This window comes from Nematolebias whitei, chromosome 4 (genome assembly GCF_014905685.2).
Source record: "Nematolebias whitei isolate Nwh7 chromosome 4, NemWhi1, whole genome shotgun sequence".
Lineage (NCBI taxonomy): Eukaryota > Metazoa > Chordata > Actinopteri > Cyprinodontiformes > Rivulidae > Nematolebias > Nematolebias whitei.
The window spans coordinates 49,079,337-49,094,898 of record NC_056501.1 but is presented as its reverse complement, the minus strand read 5'-3'; the positions used below and the strand labels follow the sequence as shown (position 1 = coordinate 49,094,898).

At 38.4% G+C, this 15,562-nt stretch overlaps 1 protein-coding gene across 1 annotated transcript in view; it reads right to left on the bottom strand.

Moving 5' to 3' along the window:
• The window catches only part of il1rapl2 (interleukin 1 receptor accessory protein-like 2), a 460,778-nt gene that overhangs the window by 3,696 nt on the left and 441,520 nt on the right, over window positions 1–15,562 (bottom strand). The window contains exons 12-15 of the mRNA XM_037675424.1: window positions 12,757–12,902; window positions 12,538–12,615; window positions 12,306–12,422; window positions 4,689–4,811 (exon numbers count right to left, since the gene is read on the bottom strand). Of these exons, the coding sequence (XP_037531352.1) occupies window positions 4,689–4,811; window positions 12,306–12,422; window positions 12,538–12,615; window positions 12,757–12,902 (464 nt within the window). The remainder of the gene's footprint in view (window positions 1–4,688; window positions 4,812–12,305; window positions 12,423–12,537; window positions 12,616–12,756; window positions 12,903–15,562) is intronic.

The following is a 15,562-nucleotide window of genomic DNA, read 5'->3' as shown; positions in this document are numbered from 1 at the left end:
CCCGACCAAGTATTGAGTGCATAACTGAACATGATTATTTGAAGGTTGGCGTTTTTTGTATTAAAAACACTTGTCTTTCATTGGTGGGATGAAATATGCTAATTTTTTGGGACAGGCATTTTGGGTTTTCATGAGCTGTATGCCATAATCATCAGTATTAAAACAATTAAAGACCTGAAATATTTCAATTGGTGTGCAATGAATCTGAAATATATGAAAGTATAATTTTTATCATTACATTATGGAAAATAATGACCTTTATCACAATATGCTAATTTTTTGAGAAGGACCTGTGTATATATATATATATATATATATTTTTTTTTTTCAAAAAAGCCATATTGACAGATCAAAGTCAAGGGGAGAGCCACGATATCACCCCAAGTCACTTAAAAAAGAAAAAAATAATGAACAACCCACCTATGAACAAAAAGAAACAGCCAGCACATTATCTTTTAAACAAAATGTACATTAGTACCGAGATGAGCCAAAGCTGTGCTGCATGTTCTTGACTTTCTTTATGTTGCATTTGTAATTAGTTGTTGCAGCCACAGTGAGGCATTCACGATGGGCATGGGTCAGTTGGTTTCTCTGATTTTGCTTGAAAATGTTCATTGTTGAAAATGTTGATTGTGTAAAAATGTCAGATTTTAGCTATTACCCCAACCACATGAAGAAAACACAAGTCAACAATAACAATGAATACCAAAGTCCATGCTCAACAATGAATATGCTGTAATATGTGTACGGTTGAAGATGTCCCCTTCACATTTCCACCTGCCCCTCATGTAACCATGCCTAGAACTGGCCCTGTAAGATGCTCCTACTTCCTTCACCGCAGATGACAGCAGGTGTGGAGACACTAAAGGATGACATTTTTTTGGGAGTACCATGGGTCACGTGATTCCGGCCGGATTCCAGCGGGACCGGAGTCAACCTCATTATAACTCACGTGACCGGGACGTGACTGGACTGAAAGCTAACGGGAGCAGACTGGTGCGGGAACCGACCAATAACCAAAAATGAAAATGAAACAAACAAAAAAAAAAAAAAAAAAAAAAAACCACGGGCACAGCTATTTTGTAGTTTTCTTTCAGTAAGTCTTCACTTTAACGCAAGTCAAAAGAACTACATTGCCCAGAAGTCAACTGTTCCAACCGTAGCTTTTCACCGAGAGGGTGGGAGGAGCAGCGATGTGGTACCGAGTAACTGAAAATAGTTTGTAACACAAGGTAAGAAGTAACTGTTTATACATTAAACTCACAGAACGGGCAGGAAAGTGTCAAATAACCTGAACTTCATGAGAGTTGTGTTTGTGCTGCTTTAAACTTTAGTCTCAGCTGCAGTGAGGAGCTGCTTTGTTTACCATCAGTAAATAAACTCAAACAGCGCATTTTTCTCCACCTTGTCCCTTTTAATTTAAAAATATACTCTGCTTTGTTATGTGGGTTTTTTGGTTAAAATCTTCATTATCTGTCACTGTTTGTAATGTAAAAAAACAAAACGAAATCTTCCTGGTTAAAGTGCACACATTCTCCAGTAAAAATATTCCTATTTTTATATTGTGACGTCCTGCTGGATACTGAAATAGAGGAAAACTTGAATAACCATCACTTGATTGTGTAAATAGTTACTGTCGGCTGTAACTATGTCAGTACAACAACAAACTCTTTAGTGAAAGCATTCTCTGGTAAAAAATATCCGTTTTTATATGAAAGGCTGGTTGCATATATATTATAATAATTGTTTTAGTTTTAGATTTAAGATATGATGTGTACAATTATGTTGTTGTGTTAAATTTTAGGCCAAGAGTTTATTTTTCTCAGTTCATTTCTTCACACCAGGGGCGATTCTAGAAGCACTTTTTAGGGGCCTTAGCCCCCCAGTGTTGACAATGGCTCTTGGCTTGAACCACACAGTGAGTATTAGGGTTAGAATTATTGCGGGGGGACATAATAGTGAGGTCTGTGGGTCCTTCACCATAACTTTTTGAATAAAGTAGCTGCTATTTCCTGCATTCTGGTGTATTTTAACAGGTTTTAAAACATTTATGTTTACCTACATAAGTAAATACTTGATTCATTAACTGTTTTATAAAGCATGGCACAAGAAGTAGCACTAACCTTTTTGTTTGTCTTTAATTTAATTATATTTTTCTACCTGACACAGGAAGCTGTTAGCTCTGGAAGCAATCTGTTAAACAGCTTTGGACACAAAGACCCTTGTCACACACTTCAACAGAGCAGGTAAGATACATCAAATATTGTAATCTCTGCCTGGTGAGGCTGATTAAATAATTATAAAATATGATAAGTGAAATAAATAAAGAAAATTTAAGCTACTGTAATTTATAATTGAAAATGTCACATTTTCTAGACTTAGTTTCAATTGTAAATCTTGTTTTTGATTTTAAAAAAAATTCCAAAAGAAAGGCCAACAAATTGTAATTTGTAGTCACTGTAACCCTGTTTTGACTTGTGCACTGTCTTCTTTCACTTTTAGGTTCCACAAGGCTCTGGACTGGTCCAGCTGTGGAGAGATGAGGTGGAACACCAGACCTGCAATGGTCCAGTCTGTAAATGATGCTCTGAAGTCTGGGAAGATGCACGACATCATGCTTCACTGAAACGAGCTCGTTACTTCGACCACATAGACTGAACTTCTTGAGGACGCCGTCCAATGTATAATAATACCTTTAAACATTTTTATTTGTTGAGTTCTCTGCTTGGTACATTAGTTTTCTTTTTTGTTTTTGTTAGTTTGTTTGAACAATTTAAAACATGACAGTAATGTCACTGTTTAAAGGAAACAATTGCTCAATAAATTAGTAAAATGCAACTTGTTCTGTTTGGGTTCTTTCCTCTAAGGTAGACATGGTGTGACCCATGTACTGGTTTAGATTTTTTGTTTTTACTGTAACTGACCTTCAAAAGAGCCAGAAACAGGGACTCAGCAGCTGATCCTCCGTAGAAAAATTATATGGACTATAGGCCATGGATTATTTGTTTTATGACATTTAGTGAAGGTTTTTTTTTTCGGATTAAGGAAATAAATGTCTCTATTTCATCACAGATGAACTGTTCCTGTTGACATATCTTTTGAAATAAAACTGCACAACACAAAGTAATTTAAATAGGAATGGGTAGAAGATCAAATCAAATTCAATGTATTTCCTAAAAATTAAATGAAAAACAGGAACAGGACAGGAGTGGGAGTGATTCTGAACAGGAACAGGACAGGAGCACGAGTCATGTTACCAGGAGTGGGACGGGACAGGATTAATTTCTGTGGACCAGGACAGGACAGAAGTGAAAATCCACTCCTGTGTCATCCTCTAGGAGACGTGCGCGGCCGCTCATACATCTGAGATTAACAGGGCGTTTTTTAAGTCTTTTGACCGGCGGATCAGTGGACACGTTTGGCGGATGATGATCAGCTGATCCATCTGAAGTTTAACAGGACTTTTTTTTCTTTTTACCTCTACCTGCCGGTTGGTCCTGCCTCCTCCTCAACAAGTAGATTAATTCAATTTAATTCAGTTTATATAGCACCAAATCACAACAAAGTTGTCTCAAGGCACTTTACAGAAACATTCACATACATAAAAGCCATATACTATTTCTATCTTAACATAAATCTTGATCTGTCATTGTGTATCTGTTCCTACCAAACCCAGCCGGTCGAAGCAGATGGTCGCTTGTCCTGAACCTGGTTCTGCTAAAGGTTTCTTCCTCATGAGGGAGTTTTTCCTTTACACTGTCGCCTTCATGCTTGTTCAAGATGAAGGTTCTGCGATGGAGTTAAATTCATTAAATTCAGTATGCTCCTCAGATATAGTGTTAAATGATTATTTTATACATGAATGTTTCTGTTATTATTTTTATATATGAATGTTTCTGATCAGTGTCCTAATGTGACTTCTGTTGTGACTTGGTGCTATATAAATAAAATGAATTGAATTGAATTGAACTCTCATTGATCTTTAGCATTTGGTTGCTGTCTCTTAGTGATATTTGGTTGTTTCTTCAAAGAATCATGTCCCAAAACTTATCTATACACACAATCCACTGACTTTGCCACGGGCAGCTGTGGATGAGTGGTTAGAACAGTTGTCCTCCAACAGGAGAGTTAGAGTTTGATTCCACATGTTGAAGTGTCCCTGGGCAAGACACTGAACCTGTCATTGCCTCTGATGTGTGTCCCATCGGTGAATGAATTGGATCTAAAAACTGATTAGTCTCTACAAATTCAGATTAGCTTTGTATAGATCTAGTAGTGTGCTGTATGAATGGGTAAATGAGGGCACAAGTTGTATTGTAAGTGCTTTGAGTATCTTGATTAGATAGAAAGGCCCTATCTAAGTACAGTCCATTTACCATTTAATTCATAAAGTTTCAATTACTCAGTCAACACAACCAGCAAGCTATCAACTTAATACAAGTAACAGGATTAAGCTAGCTAACTCAGCTGTTATTTGCAGGAGTTCAAATTTCTCAGCTAAGAAGACCCAATTTAAATCAACACTTAAAAGGGCAGCAATACAACAGTGACAAATGGGTGATGGGTTATTTTGAGTAATATATTATATGAACCTTGGTTCATAAAACCTTAGCTCGAGGCCTTATGTTTCAGAAACATAGAGTCTGAGAGGAACAAATTTGTAATGCTGGGCTCTTGTCTTTACTCACATGATGATGTCCATGATGATTTTCATTAGGGGGTGCTAGTGAGGCAGAGGTGGTTGTCATGGCAATAGTGGACACGGTAGTCTGTAGGTCACCAAATAGGCCCTGCTCACCAGAGTCCATTACCTATTAACAGAGTAGAGGATATTTTCTTGTCAGGATTGTACACAAAGTTTAAAATTTTAAATCTATAAATGGGATGTTTGAAACATCCATCCATCCATCCATTATATTTAGCTTGTTCCGAAGCCAGGTCACGAGGGAAGCAGCTTGAGCGGGACGCCCAGACATCTCTTTTCACAGCCACCACTTCCATTTCTTTTGGGAGGATCCAAGGTATTCCCAGGCCAACCAAGAGACATTGTCTCTCCAGTGTGTCTTGGGTTTTCCCTGGGGTCTCTTACCAGCCAGACATGCCCAAAGCACCTCCCAGGGAGGCACCCAGGGAGCATTCTTAATAGATACCTGAACCACCTTAACTGGTTCCTCTCGATGTGGAGGAGCAGCGGTTCTATTTTGAGTCTTTCCCGATAACTAAACTTCTCACCCTCTCTCCATGGGAGAGTTCAGCTACCCTTCGGATGAAAAGCATTTCAACTGCCTGTATCTGCAGTCTTGTTCTTTCGGTCACTACCCAAAGCTTGTGGCCATGGGTGAAGGTAGGAACATAGACAGACTGGTAAACAGAGAGCTTTGCCTTACAGCTCAGTTTCTTCTTCACCAAAATGGACTGGCAGGGTTTTCAATACTGCAGATGCTGTACCAATCTGTCAGTAAGTCTTACGCGCTTTTCTTCCCTCACTCATGAACAAAATTCCAAGATATTTGATCTACTCCATTTGAGGCAGAACCTCAGCCTCAACCCAAAGAGAGCAATCCACCCTTTTCTGACTGATGACATGGCCTCAAATTTGGAGGTGCTAATTCTCATCCCAGCTACTTCATACTCAACTGTGAACTGTTCCAATGAGAGCTGAAGATCACAGCAAGATGACGCCAACAGGACTACATCATCTGCAAATAGCGGAGATGGAATCCTAAGGCCACCGAACCAGACTCTGCCCCCTGGCTGCACCAAGAAATTCTGTCCATAAAAGTTACGAACAGAATCAGTGACAATGGGCAGCCCTGGCGATGTCTAACTTCCACCTTGGATAAAGCCTTACTGCCAGTAATGTGAACCAAACTCTCGCACCTCTTGTATTGACCTTTACAAGAGATCCTTCCTGTTTACAACCATCAGTGTCTATAACATCTCTTAATGAAATGAGGATAACGAGTTACAACAACAAATAATTTCCCTCTGGGATTATTAAAGTATTTTTGAATTGAATTGAATTGAATAGAGACTGAACAGCTGATAGCAGCGGGCCCCCCAATCCCATACTTGCAGAGCAGCCCTCACAGTGTATCTTGAAGAACACCTTTGAACGCATTCTCAAAGTCCACAAAACACTCCAGACTAAAGACTACATGGGCAAACTCCCATGACCCCTCGAGGACCCTAGTGAAGATAAAAAGCTGTTCCAGTGTCCCAGAACCATGACAGAGCCCTCACTATTCCTCCTGGATATGAGTTTTGACCAACAATCAAACTAGCTTCTCAAATACCCCTGAATAGACCTTACCAGGGAGACTAAAGATATCTTCCCAAAAGGCAGTTTTTAGGCAGTATTAACGTGAGCCTAAGCCAAAACGTAACCTAAGGTGCCACTGACATCTTGTCCCTGACTTGCCACAGAACTTTTTAACTACCTTGGTGGCATCAAACATGGTTATGGAAAGACCAACCCCAAAGTCCCCCAACTCATCTTCCTCCCGTGAAGACATTCCAGTGGGATTGAGAAGGTCAGAGAAGTACTCTCTCTAGCGAGAAGCACCAACAACGTTGAGGCTACAGCTCAAGACAGCCACCTCAACAAATGAGGTGAAGAATATGGCCCACTCAGATTCAATGTCCCCTGTCTCAGCTGTGATACAGTAAAAACTCACCCAGAGGTATGAGTTGAAAAGTTGTCTGATGGGTTCTTCTGCCAGGAATTTCCAGCAAACCCTCACTACCAGTGACGGCTGGTGAATTTTTGTCCAGACGCTTAGAAGAAATTATAAATAAATTAAGCTCCTCCTCCTGCTGTCTTGATATCCTACACACAACTTTCCTTAAGAAAGATCTGCCTGTCATTGCATCTGATCAAATTCAAATAGTAAACTCATCCCTCATCAGGTGGTTTCCCCCAGGCTTTAAAAACAGCAGTTATCAAACCACTAATAGAAAAAGAACAGTGAGGTCAAATTACAGAATTACAGGCCAATCTCCAACCTTCCATTCATTTTTTTCTGGTTCTGTCTGCTCTGCATTCCCTGAACCAAACATGGATAAGCAGCATTCAGCTTCTATGCACCACAAATCTGGAACAAACTTCCAAACAACTGCAAAACAGCTGAAACACTGAGTTTCTTTAAATCAAGGCTAAAAACCAACCTGTTTAGAGTTGCTTTTGAACTAGAATAAATGGAACATTGATTAACGTATTTGATGGCTCTCAACAAAATGCAATGTTTGTTATTGGTTTCTCAATTGGTGATTATATGTTGTTGCCATGACTTGTAATTTTGTGTTTTTATGATGTAAACCACTTTGAACTGCTTTGTTGCTGAAATATGCTATACAAATTAACTTTACACACATATATATATATATATATATATATATATATATATATATATATATATATATATATATATTAGGGGTGTGAATCTCTCAGTGTCTGACGATCCGATCCGATTCAATTCCGATTTTTGGTGTCACGATGTGATTTAAAATCGATTTTTTTTAATTCGGAAACGATTTTCGATTCAGAAATGATTTTTCTATTGACATGGTCATAAATTTTCTTTAAATTATAATGTATATGTAACTGACAAGCTGAAAAGATTAAACAACAATGTAAACAAATAGAACATTTATTTAAAACAATCATTTTAGTTTCCATACTGTATCATCAAATCTTCACAGTCCCATATTGATTCATATTTAGTAAATATTTAAAAAAAAATTCTAAACCTGTGAAAACATGCACAAAAACCTCTTCTGGACAGTAATTTATAAATCATAAATTGTATCATTTAGAACTGGCTCCAGTCGATGTGTCTCATCTGGCCTCTTCAACCTCTTAAAGCTGAATTTTATTGGTTGTTATAACAACAACTGAAAGGGCTAGTTTTAGCAGTTTTCCTGTAATTAATTTTGCAAGTATTTGAATACTAGAAACATTACAAGGAGTAAAACATATTCACTTTCTTTTAATGTTTTATTTTTTCAAAATAGGATACGTCATTTTTCTACAATTAAAACAAATCACATAAGAATGCATAGTTTGTTTGTTTTTAGAAACTGGGCAAAATCTACATTATTTTTTTCCTTCTTTACAAGAATCTTGTTTTTTATTTTGTCTTAGATTGTAATATCAATAAACCTTAAATCATTAGATATTTTTAGTTTTATAAAATAACCCCACTGTCCAGAAAAGCACCCTCCAACCGTGGGCCACCAGTTGAGAATCCCAGTTGTAGCAGGTGTTGTGGCTCTGGATACGTTGAATTTAGTGAACAAATGGGCAGAAATTGCTCATTTGAGTGTAAAGGTTGCAGACCCCTGATGATATAAGTTCATAACATAAATAGTATAAAGCTTATTTTTTTTAATATTCTTAAATATTCCCTTAATATATTAAGGTCCCTCTTGTAAATGAGTCCCCGTGGCTCATTGAGGCTAGCCTGTATAAATAAAAGTTGAACCAACTTGTAAGAGGCTTATTTTTGTAGCAATGAGAAGAGTTGAGAGATGGATAAAGAAGGGTGACACTTTCTCCACTCCCCTCCACTACATTTATTTTACTTATTTAGCTCTTGTTAAAGTGGAGCACCAGCTGGTCAGTTTATTGACCAACAACTGAATTAATATTTTCACCGTTTAATCAGAATCAGTCACTGAAGTAGAATCTGTTCATTACAGGGAGTTTTATACCAGAACACATGAATATTCATCTGAATGAAGAGACCAAAGTTGTCTTTGTTTTATTTTTAAGTTTTATTACAAAAATAGTCAAACTAAAAATCAACAACAGTAATAAACAAACAATAATAATGAATCAATAAATACTTAATTCTCTTATCTGAGGCTAAATTGACTCTTTGAGCAGGAATTGTTTCAGTTTTATACGCGCATGAATTTAGACAAAGTTTGACTATTTGAATAAATAGTTTACTTTGGATTTTGGTTGAAAGAAGTTATTTAATGTGATCAGATAAAGTCATTTATCGTCACTGCAAGACAGGAAATGATTTATCAAGTTGCATCAGCTTAAAATAGCATAACCAGACGAAGGCATCATGTCACCAGGTTCTGCTCCTTACCGGGTCAGTGTTGATGGCACCAGTCACTCGTCTTTCTGGGGTTCTCTGGTGGATCTGACCAGTAACACCATGAGGAGGACTCGCTCAAGGTAGCTGACCATCACTGTGACAGCTTCAGGGGTCTGTGAGGGAACAGCTGATGAGAAGGTGCACCGTCCATCGCAACCTTCAGCCGAGAGCGTGAGTCTTGCAGTGAGAAAAGGCTTCATCTTCTGAAGTTATCTAAACTTCTAACAATTGTAATTTGAGCGACATGCTCATCTGCTCAGGAGTTGAACGAGTGGACCTTAGCACGACTTCTAGGATCGGGTCCAAAGATGAACCGCCTTCCGGTTTGGGGCCGGAGACGTTCCCTCCGTATCGGGAGTCCAAAACGAACTCTCCAGTTCGGGGGTCCAAGACGAACTGCTCTTTCACGCAAAGCGACTTTGTGCAAAACAACAGCTCTGAGAAGATTAGGAACATTGTGACTCCCCTCTGAAGAAAACAGCTTCCAGCTCAAAGAACTTTTTCACAGGTGTCTCTGAAGGAACAATCACTTTCTGAAAAACAGAACAAAGAAATATGTTATTCACATTGTAACATCTGACATGATTTCATTATATTGATTGAAAACAACAATCGAAATTATTCATGTTCACACTTGTTAATCAAATAAAACAAACTTCATTAATGATTTGTTTTTCTTTCTTAGAAACACAGTAAGAAACAAGATAAACATTAGTCAAACTGTAGCTGACTCTGTGTCCAAGGACAGGACATGTGTGGAAAAACATCAGACATTATTGAAGTCAAATGTAACTTTGAAAAACACGATTCATGGTGAGTCTGGAAGATGAATAAGGGTCAGGGGTCATAGTTAGAGCAGTGCAACTTCATGCTACACATGACATCCAGGAGAGTTTGGGATAGTTGGCCAATTCAAGGCCGACACAGGGGAGCCAGATTTAGAGTCAGAGATTCTTTATTGTCATTCGCACCTCATGTGGTACATGTGGTGGAGCGAAATTATGTACACAGGGTCCCAGTTACATCCAACAATAAAATGTATAAGAAAAAAACAGTAATAACATCTAAGATATGAACTAAGAAAAACATAAACTAAATATACACTAAGCACTCATAACAAAAAACATTGAACATCAGCACAAACATGAACATGAGTCTGTGAGCAGATGTGCACGCATGAACACATCGACATGAAACAGATCAGCAGCAACATGATGTGATTTTTCACAGTAATTATTCTAGTTAGATATTCATGAGTCTAACAGCCTCAGGGTAGAAGCTGTTCTTCAGTCTAGTGGTTCTGCACTCAATGCTCCTCAACCTCCTTCCTGAGGGGAGTGGGGCAAAAAGTGTGTGTGCTGGGTGAGTGAGGTCCTTCATGATGCAGGTAGCCCTCTTCCTGCATCTAGAGATGTAGATGTCTGTGATGGTGGGGAGGCTGACTCCGACAGATTAGATAACAACAGTTATTTTGGGTCAGGCCGACTGCTTGATTTCTGTCTGCCTTCTAGTTTTACTGGTACATCTCAATGGCAAATTCAAACAGCCATGTTTTTGTGGTCAGCATTGCTAGGCTGAACTTGTAGCTTCTCCAAAGTCAATTTTTTTCTTGCCAGCGAGTTTCAGGAACCGCAAATGGCCTGTGATTCTCAGAAATTGCGTCCAGCTTACGGCTCGGCTCACACAGCATTTGAGTCTGAGTGCTCATCGCACGGCAAATTCCATCACACAAGCTGGGCCGCCTCACACTGGCCAGAACAGCTGCTGACATTTTTCGCATTTGTCAATATGCCAGGTAACCACCATCTCCAAAAAGCAGAAATCCTGTTATCATAAATCCAATTATGTACGCGTCTTCTACATCCTCAACCAACAATACAGACAGACACACAATCTTCCACTGTCCCAGGAACCTATTGTGTAGCCAGTTGCAAGTGTCCCATCAGGGCAAGAGGGCTCTCCTTCACCCTATCTTCTTATCGAGAAAATTTTATCAGTTGAGTTGAGAGACCAGCTGACCAGATCCATAATTTACAGTTCGGAAGATATGTAAAGAGAGACTCCGATAAAAATCACTGGACAAAGAGCAGAAGCAAGAGGGAAAGTGTCCGCCTTTGTCTAGAGCAAGCAGGATTCCTATATACCCATATACCAGCAGAGAGTTGACGTTGCAGATGAGAAAAAAAAGAAATAGTACAATCACCGCCAGCAGAGGTGAATGGCAGGTCATGTACACAGGCGCACTTTCTCGCAAGTCTTATTAGCATGTAGGAATGTGCCAATAAAGAGTGAGTAGCACAAACAACACTCTACTTAGCCATTTAGGCCCTGTTTATACAAGAATGACATTTGGAGAAGTACAGTTTATTTTTGCTCTTAGTTTTATATTACACACTATTTCTGTGCTGCACACCATAGTTATGTTTCATGAGTAGAGTATAAAGGCTTTAGTACCTATGCATAAAGACAGGTTTCTTAATATTTGATGTCAAAGTTTACAACAAAACATTGAGCAATGTTTTATGCTAAGGGCATTTGTTCAGTAAGTACCACAACAAACTAGCTCAATATCTGAAAAATTAACCATTACTGTATACCCATTTTTGTGTTTCTAAGGTCTGTTGACCATGGTGGCCATCTGGAGTGACTCCAAAATTGAATCAAATGTAGATGCGTATCCAACAATCATTTTCCTATTGCTTCAATTAAAAACGTAGCACTTCTCAATATATTTTGCTAACTGAGAGATTCCAATAGCTAATTAATTTTTTAAACAAATCTTTTATGTTCAGTTTGCTCTTGTGATGGGTATGACTCTCAGTTACAACCAAACTGAATTCTAGCTCAATATCTGGTTTGGATATATCTATTTTTCTGTTTGATAAATTTGATTAGCTTTGATAGTCTTCTTGAATAGGGTTGCCTACAAAATGAAATAAGTTTGAGATGTTCATTCAATAATTACTTCCTGAGAGTTTCATTAAAAGTCATCCAATGGTTTATTACAAATTTTACTAACTGTGAGCAGGCAAATAAACACAGACACAAGTGAAAACATTATCACCACTTTGCCTTTGATGGTGGCTGATAAAAAGCCCAAGTCAAACACTGAACCAATTCATAGTTGTGTTCCATTATGGCTGTAAAGTACAACAAAAAAAGAAAAATCACACATTTGCAGCAATAGTAGTGTACCTGGCATTTGGACAATGTCTCCTGGCGTTTAGCTGGCATCTCATACACCACCTGTTTCCAAAACCTAGAGGACAGCTCATTGCTTTTAGGACCTTTCCAACTGATGATGGATAAGACCTTAAGAAGCAAAAAAATTAATAAAGAAAATAAAGTTTTTCTTTTTTCTTACAGCCAAAAATAAATGCTTAAATCATTATTTTCTTTCCTACCAAGAAGGATAAATTTTCTGTACCTTGATTGTATGTTTTAGTGCTTCAACCTCTTGGTAGTTCATGACATTCTTCAGGTTTGCACACTCAATCATGATCACCTAGACAAACAATACAGAGCAATGAAAAAAGAGAGGCTTTTTCTCTAACATACACTTTGTAAGTTTTTATTCCATCCTGGGCAGACACTGACACATCCATCCTCCTTTTTTAACTGGTGTACATCTTTATTTTATCCTCACCTTGACCTGCCCGGTTACCAGCATGGAGTGGAGGCGCGTCTCTACCTGGAAAATGCGCCACCCTCTTTTGGTGACAAACTCTGGAGTCAAAACAATTATCAGACGTCTACTCTGTTCCACACTGCGTGCCAGGTCCTCAAAGAGGGCTGGAAGAGAGAAATTAGGGAACACAAAGAACAGGACCATAAAATTAATAAAACAAAAATCCCTGTTTATGGCACTGAAGTCACCCTATCTTGTCTAAGTAGAGTCAGGCCTGGTTAGTGCTTAGATGGGAGATGAGACCGCCGGGGAATACCAGGTGTCATGAGCTCTGGTAGGGGCTGCTGTGGTGTACAATTAGGGAAGCTGACTTGGTACCAGAAGTGCGCAGGATCAACTCCCCACCTTGCCCACATGTTGTGGCATTCTTGAGCAAGACACCTAATCCTACAGAGGGTGGTGCAAACAGCAGAGGACATCACTGGTAGCAGTCTCCACACCATCCAGGACAGCTGATGTCTGCGTAAAGAATGCAGCATCATTAAGGATCACACCCACCCAGCACAAGGACTCTTCCGTCTGCTACCCTGAGGCAGACGATACAGGAGTCTGTCATCGTGTACCAAAAGACTAAAGGACAGCTATTATCCACAAGCTGTCAGATTACTGAACTCTCGATAAATAACACTGAACAACTGGCAACAACTGACTAATAATTCAACCTCAATGTCACTACCTATGCAATAACATGTCACACAGCCCGTGTGCTAATATATATGTATATATATATATATATATATATATATATATATATATATGTATATATATATGTGTATATATATATATATATATATATATATATGTATATATATATGTATATACTTTGTACTTTGTATATGTACATATCTCTTGAGGTCATTGTAAATACTATAATTACTTTTTCACTTTTTGGTACTTTTTTGTGTACCCTTATTGCATGCTTTTAGTATTTCTTGTTGGTTTGTTTTTTTGATTTTTTAGCGAATCAAATCAGTTCTTCTCATTGTAAGCATTTCATTGTACCATTAACCCTCTGTTAACCTTGCATATGACAAATTAACACAACTTGATCCCTAACTGCTCCCCAGGCACCTAATCCCTAACTGCTCCCCAGGTGCTTACATAGCTGCTCCAACTGAGTGTATCTCGTGTGATGAGTAAAATGCAGAGCACAAATTGAAACATACAATGATGACAACTTTTTTAAAATTGCCGTTAACCGTGCATTTAGGAGAGCAAAATGTATGGCTATAAGTATGTTTGTTCACTTTTTTTCATTTTTTACAAATGTAATTTTCCACTAGGGGGCACTTCAGAAAACCTGGGTACTTTATATAATGATTGGAATCTGGATGCAGCAGAAAAAGGGAATAGGATGTGTTAGAGGTTTTTAAATAATGCCAGAAAACATGTATGATTCATTACCACTGATGGTTACACAGTTTCTCTAAATAACTGCAAACTTTGAGCACAACAAGGGTTGCTGTGGCTGAATGGTTAGAGCCGTTGTCCTCCAATGCAAGAGTTGGGGGTTCGAATCCACCAGCAGTCACGTGCCGAAGTGTCTCTGGGCAAGACACTGATCCCCTCATTGCCTCCCATGTGCGTCCCATCGGTGTATGAATGTGATAAAGCACTGATTAGTCTCAGAATGATTTATTCAATTAGCTTTGTAGAGATCTAGTGCTGTATGAACGGGTAAATGAGGACACAGATTGTAGTGTAAAGCGCTTTGAGTGTCTTCATAAGATAGAAAGGTGCTATATAAGTACAGTCCATTTACCATTTACAATTGTTACTACACTGCATCTACTGATTACTTACAATTTGCATTATGTAAACAAAAACATGAATTAATCTTCTATTCCCCTACACTCAGTAGAAATTTCACTGAACCTGTGCTTATCTGCTGTGATTAAACTGCACATTTTAGAGTGGCCTTTTTTTTTGTGGCCAGCCTAAGGCACACCTGTGCCAGTGACTTCTGTTGTGACTTGGTGCTGTATAAATAAACTGAATTTAAACTGAACTGAATTGAATTGTGAAATCATGTTACAAAAAATGCCCCTAAAAATGTTTTGTACAGGTCTTTATTATGTATTGTATATACTGTATATGCACATGCTCTCTCAAAATTTGCAACATCTGTAGCGTTGTGCTGTGATTAAACTGCACATTTAGAGCGGCCTTTTATTGTGGCCAGCCTAAGGCACACCTGTACAATCATGCTCTCTAATCAGTATCTTGATATGCCACACCTAGGAGGTAGGTGGATAATCTTGGCAAAGGAGAAGTGCTCACTAAGAGATTTATGCATATGCGTCTGTAAATACATATATATGTATCTATGTATCTACAAATCGGATTCCAAAGAAGTTGGGACACTAAACAAATTGTGAATAAAAACTGAGTGCAATGATGAGGAGGTGCCAACATCTAATATTTTATTCAGAATAGAAAACAAATCACAGATCAAAAGTTTAAACTGAGAGAATGTATAATTTTAAGGGAAAATCTGTTGTTTCCAAATTTCATGGCGTCAACAAATCCCAAAAAAGTTGGGACAAGTCCATTTTTACCACTGTGTGGCATCCCCCCTTCTTCTTACAACACTCAACAGACGTCTGGGGACAGAGGAGACCAGTTTCTCAAGTTTAGAAATAGGAATGCTCTCCCATTCATGTCTAATACAGGCCTCTAACTGTTCAATCGTCTTGGGCATTCTTTGTCACACCTTCCTCTTTATGATGCGCCAAATGTTCCCTATAGGTGAAAGATCTGGACT